Below are 17990 nucleotides of genomic sequence, written 5' to 3' on the forward strand. Positions count from 1 at the left end.
TGAAAGTTAGATTTTTATTAGCAACATTATTGTACAATTGGGAATTAAAGTACAAGGTTGATGTCAACTTCCACAAACCCAGTGTTTATACTCCCTGGGCTGATTTCCAAGTTGGGCAGGCATTAATCAGCAGCAGCAGTCGATGGAGTCTGAAGTGCTCCAAAAGTAATCAGGGTTCTTCCTCTTAATTGACAACAGATCCAGCCCAGCCAAGTTCCACCGCCAAACAACAACCAAGCACGTGAGTATAAAAAGGTGCATGTAATAATGCTTCATGACTTAACAGACGGAGCATGAGTGTTAATGATGCTGTAACACAGCAAATGAGTTCATATATAACCCCGTCAGATTAATTCCTATAAAGAAAATGTTTTTTCAATAGTCTATTAAGTTAATGCAAGTCAGCCTCAACTGCAGGTGTTGCTGTCTGATCTTCATCTGAAGTGTTTTAACTAACCCTATCAATAAACAACAACTATGTTTACAACCATAATGACCTGTCAGGCATAGTGAGTGCTCCCACGCTTTCTTTGCCTGAAAACAATATCAAACTGTCAAAGCACATTTATCTTAACTCAATAAGGATGTATTATTATTACCATGTTCATCTGCACTCAGGCTTAAGCACATTTATTTATGTCTTTTAATCATTTGTATCCTTCTTGTACAAATGTTGTTTTTATAAAGAATTTTAGATTTAGATTCAGGTTTCCATATTTATGTTCCTTACTGCATTGTTGTTGAGTACCGGTGTTCCAATCACCATCAATTTTCTTGTGTGTTCATCTCATATTGGGTAAAATGGTGGAAGGAGAACCCAAGCGCAGATTAGAAATAACAAACAATAATAATAACAAATAGGTACAAACAGAACTTTTTTGAAATGTCCAAAAACTAAATTAAAAAAGGAAACCACACAGGGGAAAATAAATACACAGAACACAGGGAAATGTATAATGATCCAACACAGGACAGGTGTTGAACACAGGACACAGGTAAAACTAATGAGTGTAATCAAAAAAGGAGGGAAACACACTAGGGCAGGAAGTATAACTAAACTGGAAACACAGGGATCAAGAACTACAAAATAAAACAGGAAATACAAGACAAGACTAAGAAACACAATAAGATACAAAACAGAAATTGATCCCTAACAAACAAGGAAGACAAAGAAGAACTAGTACAGAATAAACACGGGGAGGAACTAAGGTAAGAAACACAAGGAACAAACTAAACTATACATCAACTCATGACACTATTGTTAACATTAACAATATAGACCGCAAAAATAAAGACACGGGGAAAACAATTTGTATTTAATGAAGGACTATTATCTGCAACTTTATGTCAGATTATATGGGATCATTCCATATTGTGATATAAAACCCAGAAATAACCCCAAAGATGATAAGTCTATTTCTGGATGTGGCTAAAGAGGGTTGCTGATTAATTCTAAAATTATTGAATGGTAAGTTGTAATATAAAAATTCTAAATGCTCTATTTGAATGTGTTAAAATGTGACCATACTAACCATACTTAAGCTTGTATGACATGGGGACAGTTACTTCTTCATGAAAAGATTCTAAAGCTAGCAGCATAAACAACACACCCATTATGTCAGCTTTCTTTTTTTTTTCTGCATGGGCAATAATATACCATCCTTTATTGTATTCCAGTGTTAATTGTATCACTTGATATATGTCTAGATTGTGATGGTGGATTAAAGCCAGACTGATTCAGATATGGCTCTTTATCATAGTGACCACAGTCTGATAACAGATGATTAACATATGTGCACATGTGTACTTATCACAAATGATGAGATACTTATCATTTTCTATTTCCATTTCCAGAGTAGATCATCATCTTCCTGACTTTTCATGATGCTTGTTATTAGCTTAATAAAACACATCATGAAAAGTTTACCGCCTTTATTGAAGTCAGGTTACCATTGTCCTTTATATCACACTGCTCTATTGGACTGCAGGAGGAGGAGGAGGAGTAGTATACCATGAGTGTATTTAATGCTTTGTTTATTACATGTTTATTAGCATTTACTTGTTGCTTGGCTAGTTCTGATCAAGCTGTGGAGCTGTTGACAGAGCAAATTAGAAACTAAGCAAACAAAACAGTCATGCAGTTATACTTGATACCAGCATTATTGTGATTCACTGTGATTAGGCCTATTAGAGACTGAATCACAGTTTTACTTAATTTCCTTAATATTTTTGAAATTATATTCATTAATATGGCTCAATTTTCTACAGAAGCCCTTAAAAGACATGATTTGATGCATTTTTTTTCTCTGTTTTCTCAAGATAACAAGCTTTGTTTTCTCAAGATAACGAAAAAAAAAAAAGATGAGAAAACTGAGACAAATAAATGTATTTAATAATGTTCTTTTAGGGCTTCCGTATAAAACATAAAAGGATCATATTAATACGGTAACCAAGTAACTTCATGTAATAGGAAAGGCCTGTTATCCATTTCTTAAATGTTTTTGTTTTTTTTCACAAAAACTGTTTAGAACATTTAGCCTCAGTAAAGAAAAAGTACATTTTGTTAAGAGACATTGTTCTTACAGGTTGAAGATCAAAAACACAAAGAAGAGCTTTTTTCTCTGGGTAAAATAAGATAAATGATCCCAGTATCACAAGAAAAATAAGTCGAGCTCTCAAGGTAAATAGCTTTGTTTCATCAGGTCAATAACAAAATAAACTTGTTATCTTGAGAAAAAAGAAAATACAATGTACCCAATCATGTCCTTTTCGGGCCTCCGTACTTTTCACTGTACAATGTAGAAAAAGCAGAATTTATTATTTTTGCACCAACACCCCTGTTCTTGCAGATATTTTTTTTGTCTGTTTCATTGTTGGTAGTGGGTTTGAAGTACTGGTTCACTGAGCTTCTATGGAATTTGTCTTAAAATATAATTTTTGAGTGTTTCTTCAACAAAAGACAAGCAAATGCAATTCATAACTGCAGACCAGAGGTCAGGCTGTGAACATAAGCACTCAAATCTGTTCACATTTTGTGAAGACTGTTTGCTGAACCAGAGCAACACATGTGGGAAAAAGTCCTTTATACTTTCTTATGTGTTTCCACTTTAAATTTGTCTCCAACACACCACAAAGCTGCCATGGATTCTCACTAGCCTGCTGGTATGACATTAAAACAAACTGGAGCCACCCATTTCTGTGTGGACAGTGTTTGTTATGGGTGTGTACTTGAGAATGTGTGAACAACAGAAAAACAACACAAACCATATACCACTATTTAAACCTATATGTGTAGCTTTAAATATATTGTGTATTTTGTTGTGAGATAACTGCCTACTGATTACAGATGAAAGTGATTCCACAACAATTTTTCCTCATACTCAAATACATTCTTTTGCCTACTTATTCAGTGTGGGATATTTGTGTGCCTCTCTCAAAAAAACAGCCAACACACATGCATATACCTCAGGCATCTCCTTTATTGTAACAATTAGAACTGGGCTCAGAACATGAAGACACATGAGACGTGTTTAGTGAAGGTCACAAGCAATTACCCAGCCTGGTAAAAGCTGGCATGTCTCACATGGCACCGCTGCACGCCCTCATTAGGCGTGTTCTGCAGCTCTGAGTGGGTCTTGTGGCTATAAAAGAAGTGAGCTCGCTGCCTTCCATGCCTCCTTTAAGCAGAACCTCACCAGCAGGAGTACAAAGAAACTACACATCACCACCTCAAGATCAGATAGGAGAGGACAAACCTTTTCTGTAGAGGAGAGGTGAATTTAAACCAAGGAATCGGTGTGTTTCTTTACAGGTTGGGCTTGGTTTGCATTCAAGAGGATAAAAATTGATTCCCCCTCCTTGCTTATTCTTAGAAACGACTCATGGGAGAGTGTTACGCTTTTACACTGAATGTGAAACTTTATAAATGTCACGTATTGATTCAAACTTGATGAAAACTATTTTTGAATCAGTTCAGTACCCTCACCTGGAATGAGGAGAAGCCAGTTTACAAAGGCAGTTTTTGTTAAAAACCTATTGCCTCATGTTGATCCTGGTGTGCACTCAATCTGGATCCGGCTTAATAATTTCCATACTGAGTACTGCAAGCATTAAGTTCACAAACACTAAATCAAAAACGTAGGCAAAAAGAAAGGGTCCTCAATAAAACACCATGGTTCATCCAGCTCTGGAAAGACAACTGGAACCATTTATGATATAAATATGCTGATTCCTCTTTAGCTGAAATACAAGGACACTACTTTATGGACATGGTTATCTTTTCCACCTGATCAGCGTTAAGAAGGTATAGAGTTCAACATTTTGCATATAATTAGTTTGAACTGAAACTGAACAAATCACTGCTACTAGTTATTTTAGCTAAAATCTTCTCATGAAAGTCGACAGTAGGCCCTGGTTGCATTAGGTTTGCCCTAAAACAGGCAAACACACACAAACACATAATGCATACAAGGGACCCCAGCTCTTTCATATTAACAAAGAAGACACAAAGTAACATCAGATTTACTGCATCTTAATGATCACTAAAAGACTCAGCTCTCTTTCTGTCACACATACACACACAGACACACAGACACACACACACACACACACACACACACACACACACACACACACACACACACACACAGACATACACACGGTGAAAAGGAGGACTTTAAATGCGTCTTCAGACTTTAAAGACAAGGCACACTTGAGGAAGTGAATCCTTTGATGACACATAAAACCAACACCAATATTTACCGACGGGGGTCGGTGCACCTCGGCGTCAGGTGTCGACCGGATGAGTTCACATGTGTCTCATCTAAAAGCGACTTTGGGGGAAAATGTTACACTTTGAAGAGCGGTGTGTTGTTGTGGGATATTAATTATCTGATCTCGCGACAGCGCAACATAAAGGCAGCAAATCGTTTTGAAAGACCATAAACGAACATTTTGAGAATTGTGGATGATACCATAAGTCATTCAACGAAACAAATGTATAAACAGAGAAAAGTATTGTCTTCTTGAAGTCAGTGAAAAATGTCATGACAGTTGATCAACTTCTGCATTACCTATATAATAAAAAATAACAGGCCCTGCTGTTTGAATTGCACCCCACCACTACCATTAACTAGTGAAATGCAAAGGATGATGGACGCAATTGTCTCATTAGCCTATTCATAATAAGGTCCTATATTAACGGTTAATTTTAATACAAGCAATAAATTATATGCGCAAATATGTAAATGTGTTCAATATGTAATCTAAGCTAGCATTTGACCTTCAGTCCATGTCCATAAGTACACATAAACACAAATAGAAGCTTATCTGATAGAGGTATAAGGAAAAATAAAAATCCGCTGATGACAAGTCAGAGGAAAAAAACATAAGAAAATTTGACAAATTAGTTAGTGAAAAATACTGATTCTGTTGAAATTATATTTTCAGGATTGCGTTTTTAACTGCGGGTTTATCTGGCCTTAAATGTTGTGTTTTTTCTTTAATCCTGGAAGAAGATTGGAACCGTTAAAGTATGTTTTTGTTTGGTTACACATGATGAACCCAAACACAGATGAAGCGATTCTGTAGTTACACTTAACTGAAAAATATATTAGTGTAGGCCTACCAACTGTTGCTGTGTTTCCCAAACACGTAGACTATTCATTGATATTTTATAAAGCATATCTTCATTCCTATGTAGATGCAGGAATGTGTACCTTTGAGTGACCATACTTAAAAAAACATAGACAATATTATAAAATTATGTCATCATTTTATAACAATTTTAACACTGACTTCGGCTTGGTTATACACCGTTTGGTATCGAGTCGTGCTGTTTATCATACCTACAGGGTATGAATTAACACCCTAGAAAATCTAATCTCCAGCTCTGAATTTTAGATCTTTGAGAGCCTTTGAGTTTTAGAATAAATCTCATAATTTCACAAATCTCGGTCTAAAGCCAGGTCGCTTAAATCTACAGAGACTGTTTGTCTGTCAACATAGAAAAAAAATGAAGGACGGTACAGTAAATGCTGGAAATAGTTATAATAATATATATATTTTAAAAGCCAAGAAAGAGAAAGCCCAATTTAATGATTTCGCTTGTATTAGAATTTGTTAATCTTCATGTTTAAGTCATTTAAAGAGGGATCCCCAAACAGACTCAGAGCGATTAATGCCATCAATCCAATGGTGCAGCAGAAAACGCTTGGTGATATGAGGCATACATTATAATTGCATAAATGATGTAGAAAAAATGTATATGCAAAGCAAAGAGGTACAATACAGGAACAATGCACTGAGTATAAGTTGATATAAATGTAAAGTCAATGACGTGGGCTCTCCAAGGAAATTTAATGGATTGTATCATTGTTAATCCGGATTAAATACGGAAAAAAAGCTTTATCATTGATATTCGACCGAGACAGTCAGAAAATGATTCACCTACCCCGTAAATGGTGAACGAGGAAAAGACATATGACCGTGTGCAATTCCTACGTTGTCCAGATGAGGGGAGTCCAGCCAGCCAAGTAAACACAGGTAGACAGAGACAGAGAGTGAGTGAAAGGACTTGACACAGACAGAATGAGACTGATGATGAAATTAATGAAAACAATAATGTATACCCAGAAGCAACAGGTGAGGTTTCTTCCAGTATTTATGTATGTTATCTCACCTCCCTGCAGCATACATGCACATCCAGCACGCGGAAAAGATCATTCCACTCAAAGGCATCCAAACAAAACAAAAAAAGAGCGTCCATGATAGAATAAAAATGTCCATCATGGTGTCTATAGCTTTTAGGCCGATCTTCTCCTGCACCGAGACTTTGCTCCTCTGACCCACTCTGATAGCCCACTTTCCACGTGTCCTGCTCCCAGGTTTGGGTGAAGTGGACAGGAGAGAGGGAGGAGAGGGGTGGAGGTGGAGGTGGTTGTGGTGGTGGGGATACAAGGACACTGCACCTTGTTACCATTGGGTCGACTGTTAAGTTTTACAAGTTACGTTTTGCAAGCTTATAAACGATACCTTCTAAACTGGCACAGGAAACTCCGAGAACATGCTGTGATAATGTTCGTCTCCGGCATCCAGTCGATATGCTCATAGTCTGGGAGAGCTGCGATCTACAGAGGGATCGATTACATGAGCCCCTTCCCACGTCTGACGCTCGAACACTGGCTTATAAAAAAGGCTCAGGCTGCCAGTGTGCGCGTTTCACCTGGCTATGGTGGTGAAATTACTCCTAGTTTTTCATACGTTCCTGGACTATACATACATTTGTAAACCAACATGCAGGGGCAACAATTTACTGCCCAAATATTGCATATTGGCTTATGAAATAATAATCCAAAATGTAAAAACATTAAATATTATCGTGTATATCAAAATGCATATAAAGCTCTGCAGGATATATCCAGATGTAATGATGTATTATAGTGGGAAAATGTAGTTTTATGCGTTTTTGTGTCATGTAATTCGTAGCCGGTACTTATACAAATTGTGGTGGGTTTCCAGGACACTGGACACAAAGTTTTTGCGCAGCCAGAAAAAACAATTGTGATATATTTATAAGCGCCATCACTACCCATGAAATTACCGATTTACGCACTTTCCTTTGAATTATCTATTTGTAATTTAAATCTAGTGAATACAAGTCCAATAAAAGTAAGTTTCAGCAAAATGTATGATGGCTGTAAAAATGAAAGAAGAGAGACACGATTTTATTTAAGAGCTGAAAGCAGTGGTCACTAACAGATCACTGTCATTTCAGTAAATATATGCATAAGTCCTCACCAGTCGGCTGCATGTTGGATGAAATGTTTCCCTTTCTGACACTTCCCCTATGCAAAATATTGAAGGAGGCTGTGCGACTCCAACCGGATGGGGTTCGCATTGGCTGACAGCGTTTCCAGCGCAGGACAACCAATGAAACCAAAGCAGAGGCTCGGAGTATAACAGCGAAGATTGACGTGGAGGACGCGTCAAATTAATTCCAGCAAACTCCGGACTCCCCGGGATAACTCCAATTTGCTTTTATCGGATGAAGATCAGTCTGGTGCCCTTCTACCTCGCAGTGACTTGCTTCCAAAAGAGACAAAGGGGGCGCACTGTGGTCGGAGGATATTTTAAGAGGTCCTTTTCTCCTCTTCTGGGGTTCATTTCTCCCTTTCCCATTCCGTCTCTCCCTTCGCTCGGACGCTTTCAGTCTTTGGAAGGGACATCTATATTTCCCAGCATCTCGGAACATATAGGCAAATGGGTAAGCCGGCGTTACCATCTGCATGCTTCACTGACAGGGAGCTTATGGACGCGTATCCATACTGCACGCTTGCGTAAAGGCGAAATTGAGCATTTGTTTTTGTCCAAGATTTTCTGCAGCCCAGGAATGTCTTGTCAAGTTCACTAAATTGCGGTTATTTCCAGCTTTATTCAGCAGCCATTGCTGTCTGTTAAAAACTTCAGATCCAAAATGAAACCACACCAGCAATTATCTTACGAAAGTGTGTCTTTGAAGCGCTCCCGAGTGTCAGCTCCTAAAGCTCGCCATTTTTAGTATTTTTGTTTTTGTATACGCAGACGTGGTGGGGTGTACAACCAGCTACACTAGTGTGAAGTTGGAAAACAGCGGTTACCGACCAAAAGATTCAGTTTGTGTAGCCTGACACACGAAGTACAAATGCAACCTCAGTTTATGGTGTATATTACAGGGGCTGGCCCGTGTCAAACTGATGAAGCTTAAACATTTAAAGTGTCCTCTCAGTGATAAAGGCATGGTTGTTTCATGAAGGTTTTAACTTGTTCAGAATACTTGCATTAAAGCGACATTAGATGCAGATTGTGGCTGAATTAATATGTCAAACATGCATGTTCTCACCTCATATAGTTTAAATATTTGACTTGTATCTCTATTCTCCTGCAGAGCAAACCTATGGAGAGGTGAACCAGTTAGGCGGCGTGTTCGTCAATGGGAGACCTTTGCCAAATGCCATACGGTTAAGAATAGTGGAGCTGGCTCAGCTCGGGATTAGACCCTGTGATATAAGTCGGCAGCTCCGCGTCTCTCACGGCTGCGTCAGCAAGATTTTAGCGAGATACAACGAGACGGGCTCCATCTTACCCGGTGCCATTGGTGGGAGCAAACCTCGGGTCACGACGCCTAACGTGGTGAAGAATATCAGGGAATACAAACAAGGCGACCCCGGGATCTTTGCCTGGGAGATCCGGGACAGGCTGTTAGCAGACGGAGTTTGTGACAAGTACAACGTCCCTTCGGTTAGTTCGATCAGCAGGATTTTACGCAACAAGATTGGAAATCTCTCCCAGCCTAACCAGTACGAGAACAGCAAGCAGGCCTCCGCGCAGGCCGGACTCTCCTACAACCACATATACCCATATTCCTACCCCAACACAATGTCGCCCACTGGCACTAAAATGGGCAGCCCACCGGTGACAGCTGGACATATGAGCATGAGGGCATGGCCTTCTGCACACACCGTCAGCAACATCCTCGGGATTCGCGCATTCATGGATCCAGCAGGTGAGGCAGCACTATCTGCTCCGGGAAAAACCTCTGGCCTCTATTTCTGTATGCCACATACGGAAGGCTTTAGCTCCCACTCTCCTTAATACGAGCTTTATTAACCTGTGCAGCTGCGTGTTATTGTGGTATTCTGCATGATGAATTTCCGTAGCACTCCGTACAAACCTGTTATGTCAGCAGGGAGTACAATGTGTCCATTAGGAGTAGGACAGGCCTCCATTTCAACATTCTGCCAGAGAGCAGTAAGTCCACTCTCAATAGTCCTTTTCATTGGGTGATGCATTTGCAAACACCTTGCTCACCTGCTATATCCCCTTAATCCTCCAAGTAGTCATTACAAGCATTTTTTTTTGTCTCTCTGGTCCTTTAGTCACTGTTGGGACCAAATGTGAAGTCACTTTGCCCGGTGTATTTTAGGTGCCATATCGGCCCACACTTTTTTAATAACTCATCCGTTAGATGACATATATGATTATATTCCTTTAATATAATTTCTGGGTGAAATTTAGACTAAATGCTTTTGAGATTTTTTTTATGGAAAATAAAAGTAGTTGGGAATAAAATGCAGGACTTTATATGGCATGTAAGCCTTGACGCTTTTTTTTATTTTGATAAGGGAAGAGAGTTTTCTCATAAGCTGTTGTTTGACCCTTTTGTCTATGGCCTTCCCCTACTTTTAGGAAAATCATTTCGTCATAATAAAAGCAGAATTGTGGGGTTTTTTTTTCCCCAAACGAAACCTTTAAATCAGAAAATGTAAAATTCAAATAAATGTAAAATAAGTTATTTAGAAAAAGGCCTGTTGTTCAGAATATAAAATAATCTTCATAATGTAGACAGGGTAATGCCTGAGGCCTTTTAAATTTGTATGCAATTAAAAGCGAATTGAAAGGCCAAATGGTACTGAAGGACTGGCTTTTTTTTCTAGGATTATTTGCTCCTTGACTGAAAAAAAACTTGCTTTGTGTTTAGTCAAAATTTTGATGTCACTTTTAAACGTATTCACTGTTTCTTGATCAGCCATTGCGGGGACTGAGGGATACGCACCAAAGATGGAGGAGTGGAGCAGCGTCAACAGAGCAGCGTTTCCCGCAGGACACACAGTCAACGGGATTGACAAATCAGCCATTGACGCCGACATAAAATACGCTCAGGTACCAATCAATGAATACGTAAATGAATCAATTAATTACTTTGTGATACATATTAAGCTTGTGAAGGAACTACACCGATTTTATCGATGAGTTATCTTCTCTTTTTTGGATGGCCACTGTCCAAATGTTCAGTGTTAGTACGCGTAAAGGCCTTTTGTAAATCTTGATCTAACTGCAGAGGCCTGAGGCAAAGCTGTGATAGATTTCCACATGGGACCTCAGAGAGAGTCACATAAGGCCGCAGATGTCAGATTGATTCGACTCCTAGACTCTGGTAATTTATTCTCGATGATTAAATGCTGAGGCCTGGTTTAGGAAGGGGATGATAGGCAGATAAAAACAAAATAGCCATATCCTTCTTTAATTGGTGTTATTGTAGATGAAATCCCAGTGAATTTCGAATATTCTTCTAGTCTCTCTCTACTTCTAAACAACAAAGACAACGTGTTTGAGAAAATCCTCTCAAGAACTATCTGGGTATCTGGAGCTGTTGAGCTTATTTTCTCCATGTCTTTACCTGTATGTCTGCAGCCTTCCTCCACACTGTCCAGTTACGTGTCGGCGTGCGCGTACTCTCCCACCAACCAGTACGGGGTGTACAGCGGGCCTGCGGGCGGCTACGTGGCCCCAGGCCACCACCACTGGCAAGCTCAGAGTCAAGCCTTGTCACACCCGGGTGGAGGGATGAGTATGCATGCAGGGGAGATCCACTCACCGATGACCTTCAAGCACCAGGCACGAGAAGGTACACGGCATGGAGAGGGACAGAGAGACCACAGTCTAATGTGAAAACTCGGGGACGGATGTACTGAATCCTAGGAGCCTGATTTTTGGATTATTATTATTATTATTATTATTATTATTATTATTATTATTATTATTATTATTCCTTTACATTTCCACAATAAACTATTGACGCAACAAACTTTCCCAAATAACCCGGATTATATGCCCATTTCAATTATCACATTTGAACTTCCAGACTTGGCCTGCTATTATCCTTGCAAAGACATTAAAATAAATAGATAGATACATGGAAGTCAGGAAATACTAATTTCTAAAGGAAAAACGCCTGGTGAGAATGACATATTCCTGAAAAGGTCAGATGCTCTTACTTTTGAACAAAATACCTCAGACCAAACGCCTGTACCGCGGGGATAAACGCTAATCTGGCCTGACGTTGCGTGCACAAGTTAACAACATTTCTCTTTGCTGTTGTGCAGGAGACAGAAAGCCGCCCAGTCCTCTGACCAAACAACAACATGAAGACTTGAACAGTGTGCACGGACTCAGTCTCCCTACCTCAACATCATAACCAGGACTTATACCACCTTAAAAACACCATCCATTAAACTGAACTCATTTCAACAACTCCAACAGTAAGTGTGAACACTACCGGCTTGTTTTCGAGAGTGTGTGTAGCTGACAGTCACACATAGGCCTGTTCACGTGCATTATGAATACAGTAGAGCTCTATCGGCCTGCATGGCCACATGAATGTAAACTTGCATGGATGTATCCCCTCATTGGTGTTTCCCCTAATTGGTTGATACTGTAGTTTATTCTCTCCATTCAGCTATTCCATGCATTTCGTGCATTCTCGTATGGAGAACAGGATTAAAAAAAAACAAAAAAGGGTTTATCAATCAGTTCTGTTGTTTTATTTGAAAACTAAGTGCTATTCTGTAATCCGCCAAATATGACTTGTTTATATGATCTCGACTCTCAGTAACTCAACGATGTGAACAAATAGATTAATTGTCTAAATGTAAAATATTTGCAAAAGCTTTAATTATATATTTTTATAATTTCATTGTAAATATTCAAAATAAAGGCTTTCTTAAACGCCATTTGTTGTCGTAGCTTATATTATTTCAGTGCAAGAAGGTGTGTGTTGTTGGTTTGTCCCGCAGGTTAAGGCAAAATTCATGCAAGTTTGGTGTTGATGAGTGAACTGATATCAGTTTAGAGACAGGAAGAATGTATATTTCCTGTTAACTCAGGTGTTGTCGGAGATTTTACTGCAACCAACCGGAATTCTTCCTTAATTCTTCTTGTTCTTAACACACAAATCAGGTCCTCTGAAAGCAAAAAATGCGTTTTGGTAATGTCTTAATGTTCTGATCAATCTGTTTTATGGCAGTTGTTAAACTGAAGGTTGCAGGACTGTTGTCTGAATGAAGGTTTGACACACACTGACAGAATAACTGACGTTTTGCATTATATTTAATCAGGGGAGTTGAAAAACATAAAGTATTGCACTACTTATATATTTTGTATACCTGTAAGAGTAATATAATGAGGGTGGCCCACCTGCTGGGCGCCTGCGCAGATGCTATCTCGGGCTGCAAGTGATGGGAATCAAAGATCTGATCACACACTTTAATGAAAAATGGTGGAGAGCAGCTGACAGTCCAAATCCAACCACATGCAGCCTCAGGGTTATGTTTCCACGTATAATGATCACGGGAATTTTCCAGTCGAGGCCACTCAGACGAGGATTCCTTCTCACAGCCTGCATTATATACAGGTCTTAACAGTTGTCATAGTGCTTTCGATTTTGGGGAGGAAGTTAACACTGTCAAATTAATAAAGGCAAAAATGTTAACACTAGTGTATAATGTAAAATTAACTCCAGCCAGACATTACTGCTATGTTTTAAGTCAATCTTATTGTCAATATTTCATTACCTGAGAAGATCCATTTAACTTCTGCGACTTCTATGGCCTTCAGTTAAACTTACACGTTGTCTTTATGCTTTATTAGTCTTCAAAAACACAAGATACAGGTGATCATGTACATTATGATGAGACACCACGTGTGACAATATCTCAGGTTTCCCTTTAATCATAAAGTCAGAAAGCCCACAGTATTAAAAGGCTTCTTTCTTTCAAATATGCGCCGTTCTTTAAAAAAAATTTATCCATGGGAATTTTTAGGAAAAAAAGATATGTCATTGGTACTTTTGTATTTGATGTGTTTTTCTACAGACAGATCTTAACATCCAAATTTCTCACTCTAATTGAACTGGACTTTCATAAATGATAGCCATCCAGCAAATAATCAGCCATAATCTTTTTTTAAATCTAATTTCTCCTTGGGAATATTTTGGGAAAAAAAATAGATAATTTTTACAATTTTATTTAGTGTGTTTTTTTCCCAGACAGATCCTAACACTCAAATTTACCACTGTAAATGAACTGGACATTCTTAAATGATAAGCATCCAATAAATAAACTGCACCTCCTCTACTGGGACTCAATGTAGTATTGAAGGATCATAGAGAACGTGTGCAACACATTTGGTTTGAATAAGATGAAACACATGTTTTTTTGACAGCCCCCTTAGAGCAAATTCAATGAGGAAGTTAAAAATATTCCAAAACAATATTATACACCTTAATGTTGGCAGACCTAAAGTGTTCTTCCCTGTTTGCTAACAGTAGGTTTTCATAAAGCTTGTAATCCAAAAACACCACCATAATAAAAAATGCTTACGCCTGCATGATGAGATTTTATGTAGACCAAGAAATTCCTTGACTTGGCTTTCATTAAACTGAAATATGTCTTGTTAAAATGATTATTCATTGTTCCTTTTTGTTGTTACTGCTCAAGCAAGCTTCAAAATTATTAAGATTGGGAGCATAAAATGTGCCAATGGATTGATGTAATGCATACGTTTCAGTAATTTGAGTTGTGTTCTAATGTGTAATACACATATACTGATTTTTGGAATGCAGGCCAACTTTTTCCTAAGAGAGAACAAAAAAACAGTTAAGATTATTGGCGTTTGACGATGTTTATTTGCAGAGAGATATCTGAATTCTGCATTTTTAATTCAGGCCATGGAGGACAGTTGTAACTGAAACTGAAAATGTATGTCATTTCATTCTATGGGGTATTTCCCCATAGGCTGCACTGTTTAAAATTTGCCTTAATTTTTGCACTTATTGAATGAAGACATAACTAATAATGTTGTCTAACCACCATGTCAACATGCAAGCAACATTTAAATGCACAGCTATAATCAACCTGCTCTGGTCCGAGGAATCTTTAAAGCTTTGACTGAGGAAAACTGAGGAGGTCACCTACTCACAGGGGGCTATATTCTTACAAAAAATGTTCAAACCAATAAAGTGTGGAGGTGTCACATTGATCACATTTAATATTAAGTTTTAGGATCCATCCTGGAGTTTAGTTGCCCTCTGTGCTCCATTTAAGAGTCCTTGATTCCTCTCCCATTTTCAGCAAAATCCCAAGTGCCTCAGTATATCCAAACATTAGGATGGCCTATGAGTACACACGCTCCCTGACTGGAGTCGCTCTGTTTTGCCGGATACCACTCGGGGTTCAGAAAACACTCCTTCATGGTGGCGGGGTTACTTCCTGCGGGACCTCTGGTCATCAATCAGGGCAGCGAGTGATACCCCCCACTGTGTTTTCTGCAGACCCTCTGTGCTGGGAGGACAGCAGGTGGGCTGCTTTAACATGTTTTCTTCCTCTTGATAAAGAGTACAAAAGATACTATTTATTTTTGCTTAGTGTTTAAACTTTCAGATAAGTGTGACATAAGACTGTTATAATGGGGCCACATTTTCATCCTAGAATTACTCCTAAAATATATATTTATATATTTTAAACTGGTTCAAATAGTTAAACCAAGCCACCATTTAATCATTTTTAAAATGATATATATATATATATATATATATATATATATATATATATATATTTACAATTTAAATTTTTCTATGATATTTACAGTGTCAACTTTTCAGTCAAAAAGTTGTTCACTGTACATTTAATTAGTAATTCACTAGCAAGGACCACGCCACACAAGGATATAAGTTTGAACATTTAATGAATTATTTGTGCATAGTGTGGCTCAGCAGGAGGAGACTCAGGATGGGGGTTCCATCTCAGGGTTATCCTGCTGAGCTGGGTTGTACCTGGAAGTTGAGGAGAAGGGAATAAGGAAAAAGGTTAAGTGGAGCAGAGAAAGGTGAGGGAGGTTGGGTTGAAGAATCACAGATAAACGGTTGGAGTAGGCTGGCTACGTTTAAGTAGGCTTGTCAGGTGATTGAGGGTGTGGTTTAGGCGTGGTCCTGCTCCCGAATTTAAGTTAACACCTAAACTTCATTTGTGGTCATTGCCACAATAATTATACATAATTGACAAACTTCTAACATATACTCCTAACAAAACCTCCCATATACATATATATTTTTTAAATTGCTGTCTGTATTAAATATGGCAGAAAAACAACACCTGCCGACAGTTTAAGAATACTCCCTGTACTGTAAGATGTCAAATTTTCACTGAACTACACACACAACCAAGTTCACAGTTGCCAGGACTTCAACACTGTAATGGGCTGTGTAGGTTCTTGAGTCTTGCCTATGATTCTCAAATGCCTAAAGCTTAAGTAGATACTTGGACATGAGGATAGAAAACTTGGCCAGCTTGATCATAAGAGATATTATACAAAGTACTGTTATTAATCCAAACAGCAGTAAAACAGTGACAGAGATTCCTAAATGAGCAAGAACAGGCGTTACTTCCTTGAACTAACAATCCATCAGTGTCTGCCATGTGTACAGGAAAGATTGAGAGTTCTTTAGAGACCAGAGTTCAGTTTATGTATTGGACACTGTGTTAGGTAGGATTTAAGGCTACTTCTATTTTATCTGTGCTTCTAGTGTTGAGAGGAAAACTACCTACGGCTGGCTAGGAGTCTTTCACTCAATCATTCACTTTCTCTGTTTGCACGACTTAAAGTCAACAAGAGAGCATCTCAGGACAGGCGACACGGCAGGACAGACAGGTCTTGGAAAAAAGAAAAGAAAGATACACGAGAAACCTTTTAAAAAAGAGAGTGGCAAGTTGGCAAAGAGTCAAAACTCTGAAATAAAAAGTAGCCCAGGCATGAACTTTCAAATTCACTGACTTACCATGGAAACATGGTGCATGCAAGCATGTTCACTGCTGGAGCATGTTGCTGTCATGGTCTTTGACAAGTGATGTGTTGTTATGATATCTTCGTCAAAGTCATTAATCCATTGTTGGTCAAAGCTGCCCGATTATTGCTTACAAATTTAGATGAAGCGAGCAGCAAAATGGAGAGAAAGGCTATAAGACATTTAGTGTTAACAATGACGTGGGAAGTTCAATATTGTTAATTGAAAAATTTGTAAGGGATGCATTCAAGTTTATACCACCCAAAAGTAAAACACCAAAGCAGTGGGTCCATGACGATGTCATCCTTGTAATGCAATCCTCATTGAGTTTTTTCTTTTCCGCTGACTGTCCAAAGGATTTCTATGCAGGCAGAGTTACAACTCTGTAGACTGGAGGATGATAAATGTCTCCCTCCCATGTTCTTACTTGCTCTGCCAGCTCACCACATCAACCAGATGCTCTGAAAGCAGAAGGGACTGAGACATGATGATGACATTTAGCTTTCTAAAGGAAAACGTATCATTTCACATTTGCTCTCAGGAGATTCTGCCGCTGTTTTTGGTCCTCAGAGGATACAGCAATAAACAGAATAACCACAGGATAACACTGAATTGCAGAGGCCAGCTTTGATTATTATATGCAGATGACTGAGAGAGCATGAAATTATGTCTGCAAACACAATTAAAATCCACTCTTTCAAAACACTGTCATAGAAGTATGCATAGTTTGGTCGAACAAAGAATGCTTGTAATTCGTGTGTTTAGTCAGTAAGAAGGTATGTAAATATCAACATTTAGAGGAGTTTCTAAAAGCAAAATACTGACTTTATCTATTGAAGTTTGTCAGCAGTCTTGCAGTGGAACTCTTTTTTAGTGAAAGTCGGATGCAGACACAGAGACAGTTTTCAGTGCAGCAGGATTCTCTCTAATTTAAAGAGACTATAGAATTAATGTTCTCCCCGACAGCCCATCTGTGACTTATTTAAAGTGTGCTGAAACATATACTGTGCAGTTGTTGCCACACGCAAGCCAAATGCTAGAAGCAAAAAAGCTATGTGGTGCTGGATTTAAGAGTTGCCTTCATGTTAATTTTTGGCTCAAATTCTTATTAGGTGATAATAAGATGATGACTCGTCTCCCAAAAATGTGAGCGGCTAACCAATGTACTGTCTGTTGGTTTGTGGGGGAAAATGCAGCATCAGACTCAGTTGGACTTCTGAAATTAGAGAACAGACGTTTTTTTTTGTTTAGAGAGAATATCAGAAAAGGAGCTCTCTGGCACAATGGCTTACACAATAAGTTGGCGTAAACTTTGCTCGACAAATAAATACATTTT

At 38.6% G+C, this 17990-nt stretch overlaps 1 protein-coding gene across 1 annotated transcript; it reads left to right on the forward strand.

Annotated features, from left to right (window-relative positions):
- Nucleotides 1-6416: 6416 nt before the first annotated feature.
- On the forward strand, nucleotides 6417-12478 carry pax1a (paired box 1a). The gene is made up of 5 exons (XM_034675318.1): nucleotides 6417-6543; nucleotides 8924-9541; nucleotides 10565-10698; nucleotides 11230-11443; nucleotides 11922-12478. The coding sequence occupies exons 1-5, from the start codon at nucleotides 6459-6461 to the stop codon at nucleotides 12011-12013; spliced, it is 1143 nt and encodes a 380-aa protein (XP_034531209.1). The 5' UTR covers nucleotides 6417-6458; the 3' UTR covers nucleotides 12014-12478.
- The last annotated feature ends 5512 nt before the right edge of the window (nucleotides 12479-17990 follow it).

The sequence above is a fragment of the Notolabrus celidotus genome, chromosome 22 (genome assembly GCF_009762535.1).
Source record: "Notolabrus celidotus isolate fNotCel1 chromosome 22, fNotCel1.pri, whole genome shotgun sequence".
Taxonomy (NCBI): Eukaryota; Metazoa; Chordata; class Actinopteri; order Labriformes; family Labridae; genus Notolabrus; species Notolabrus celidotus.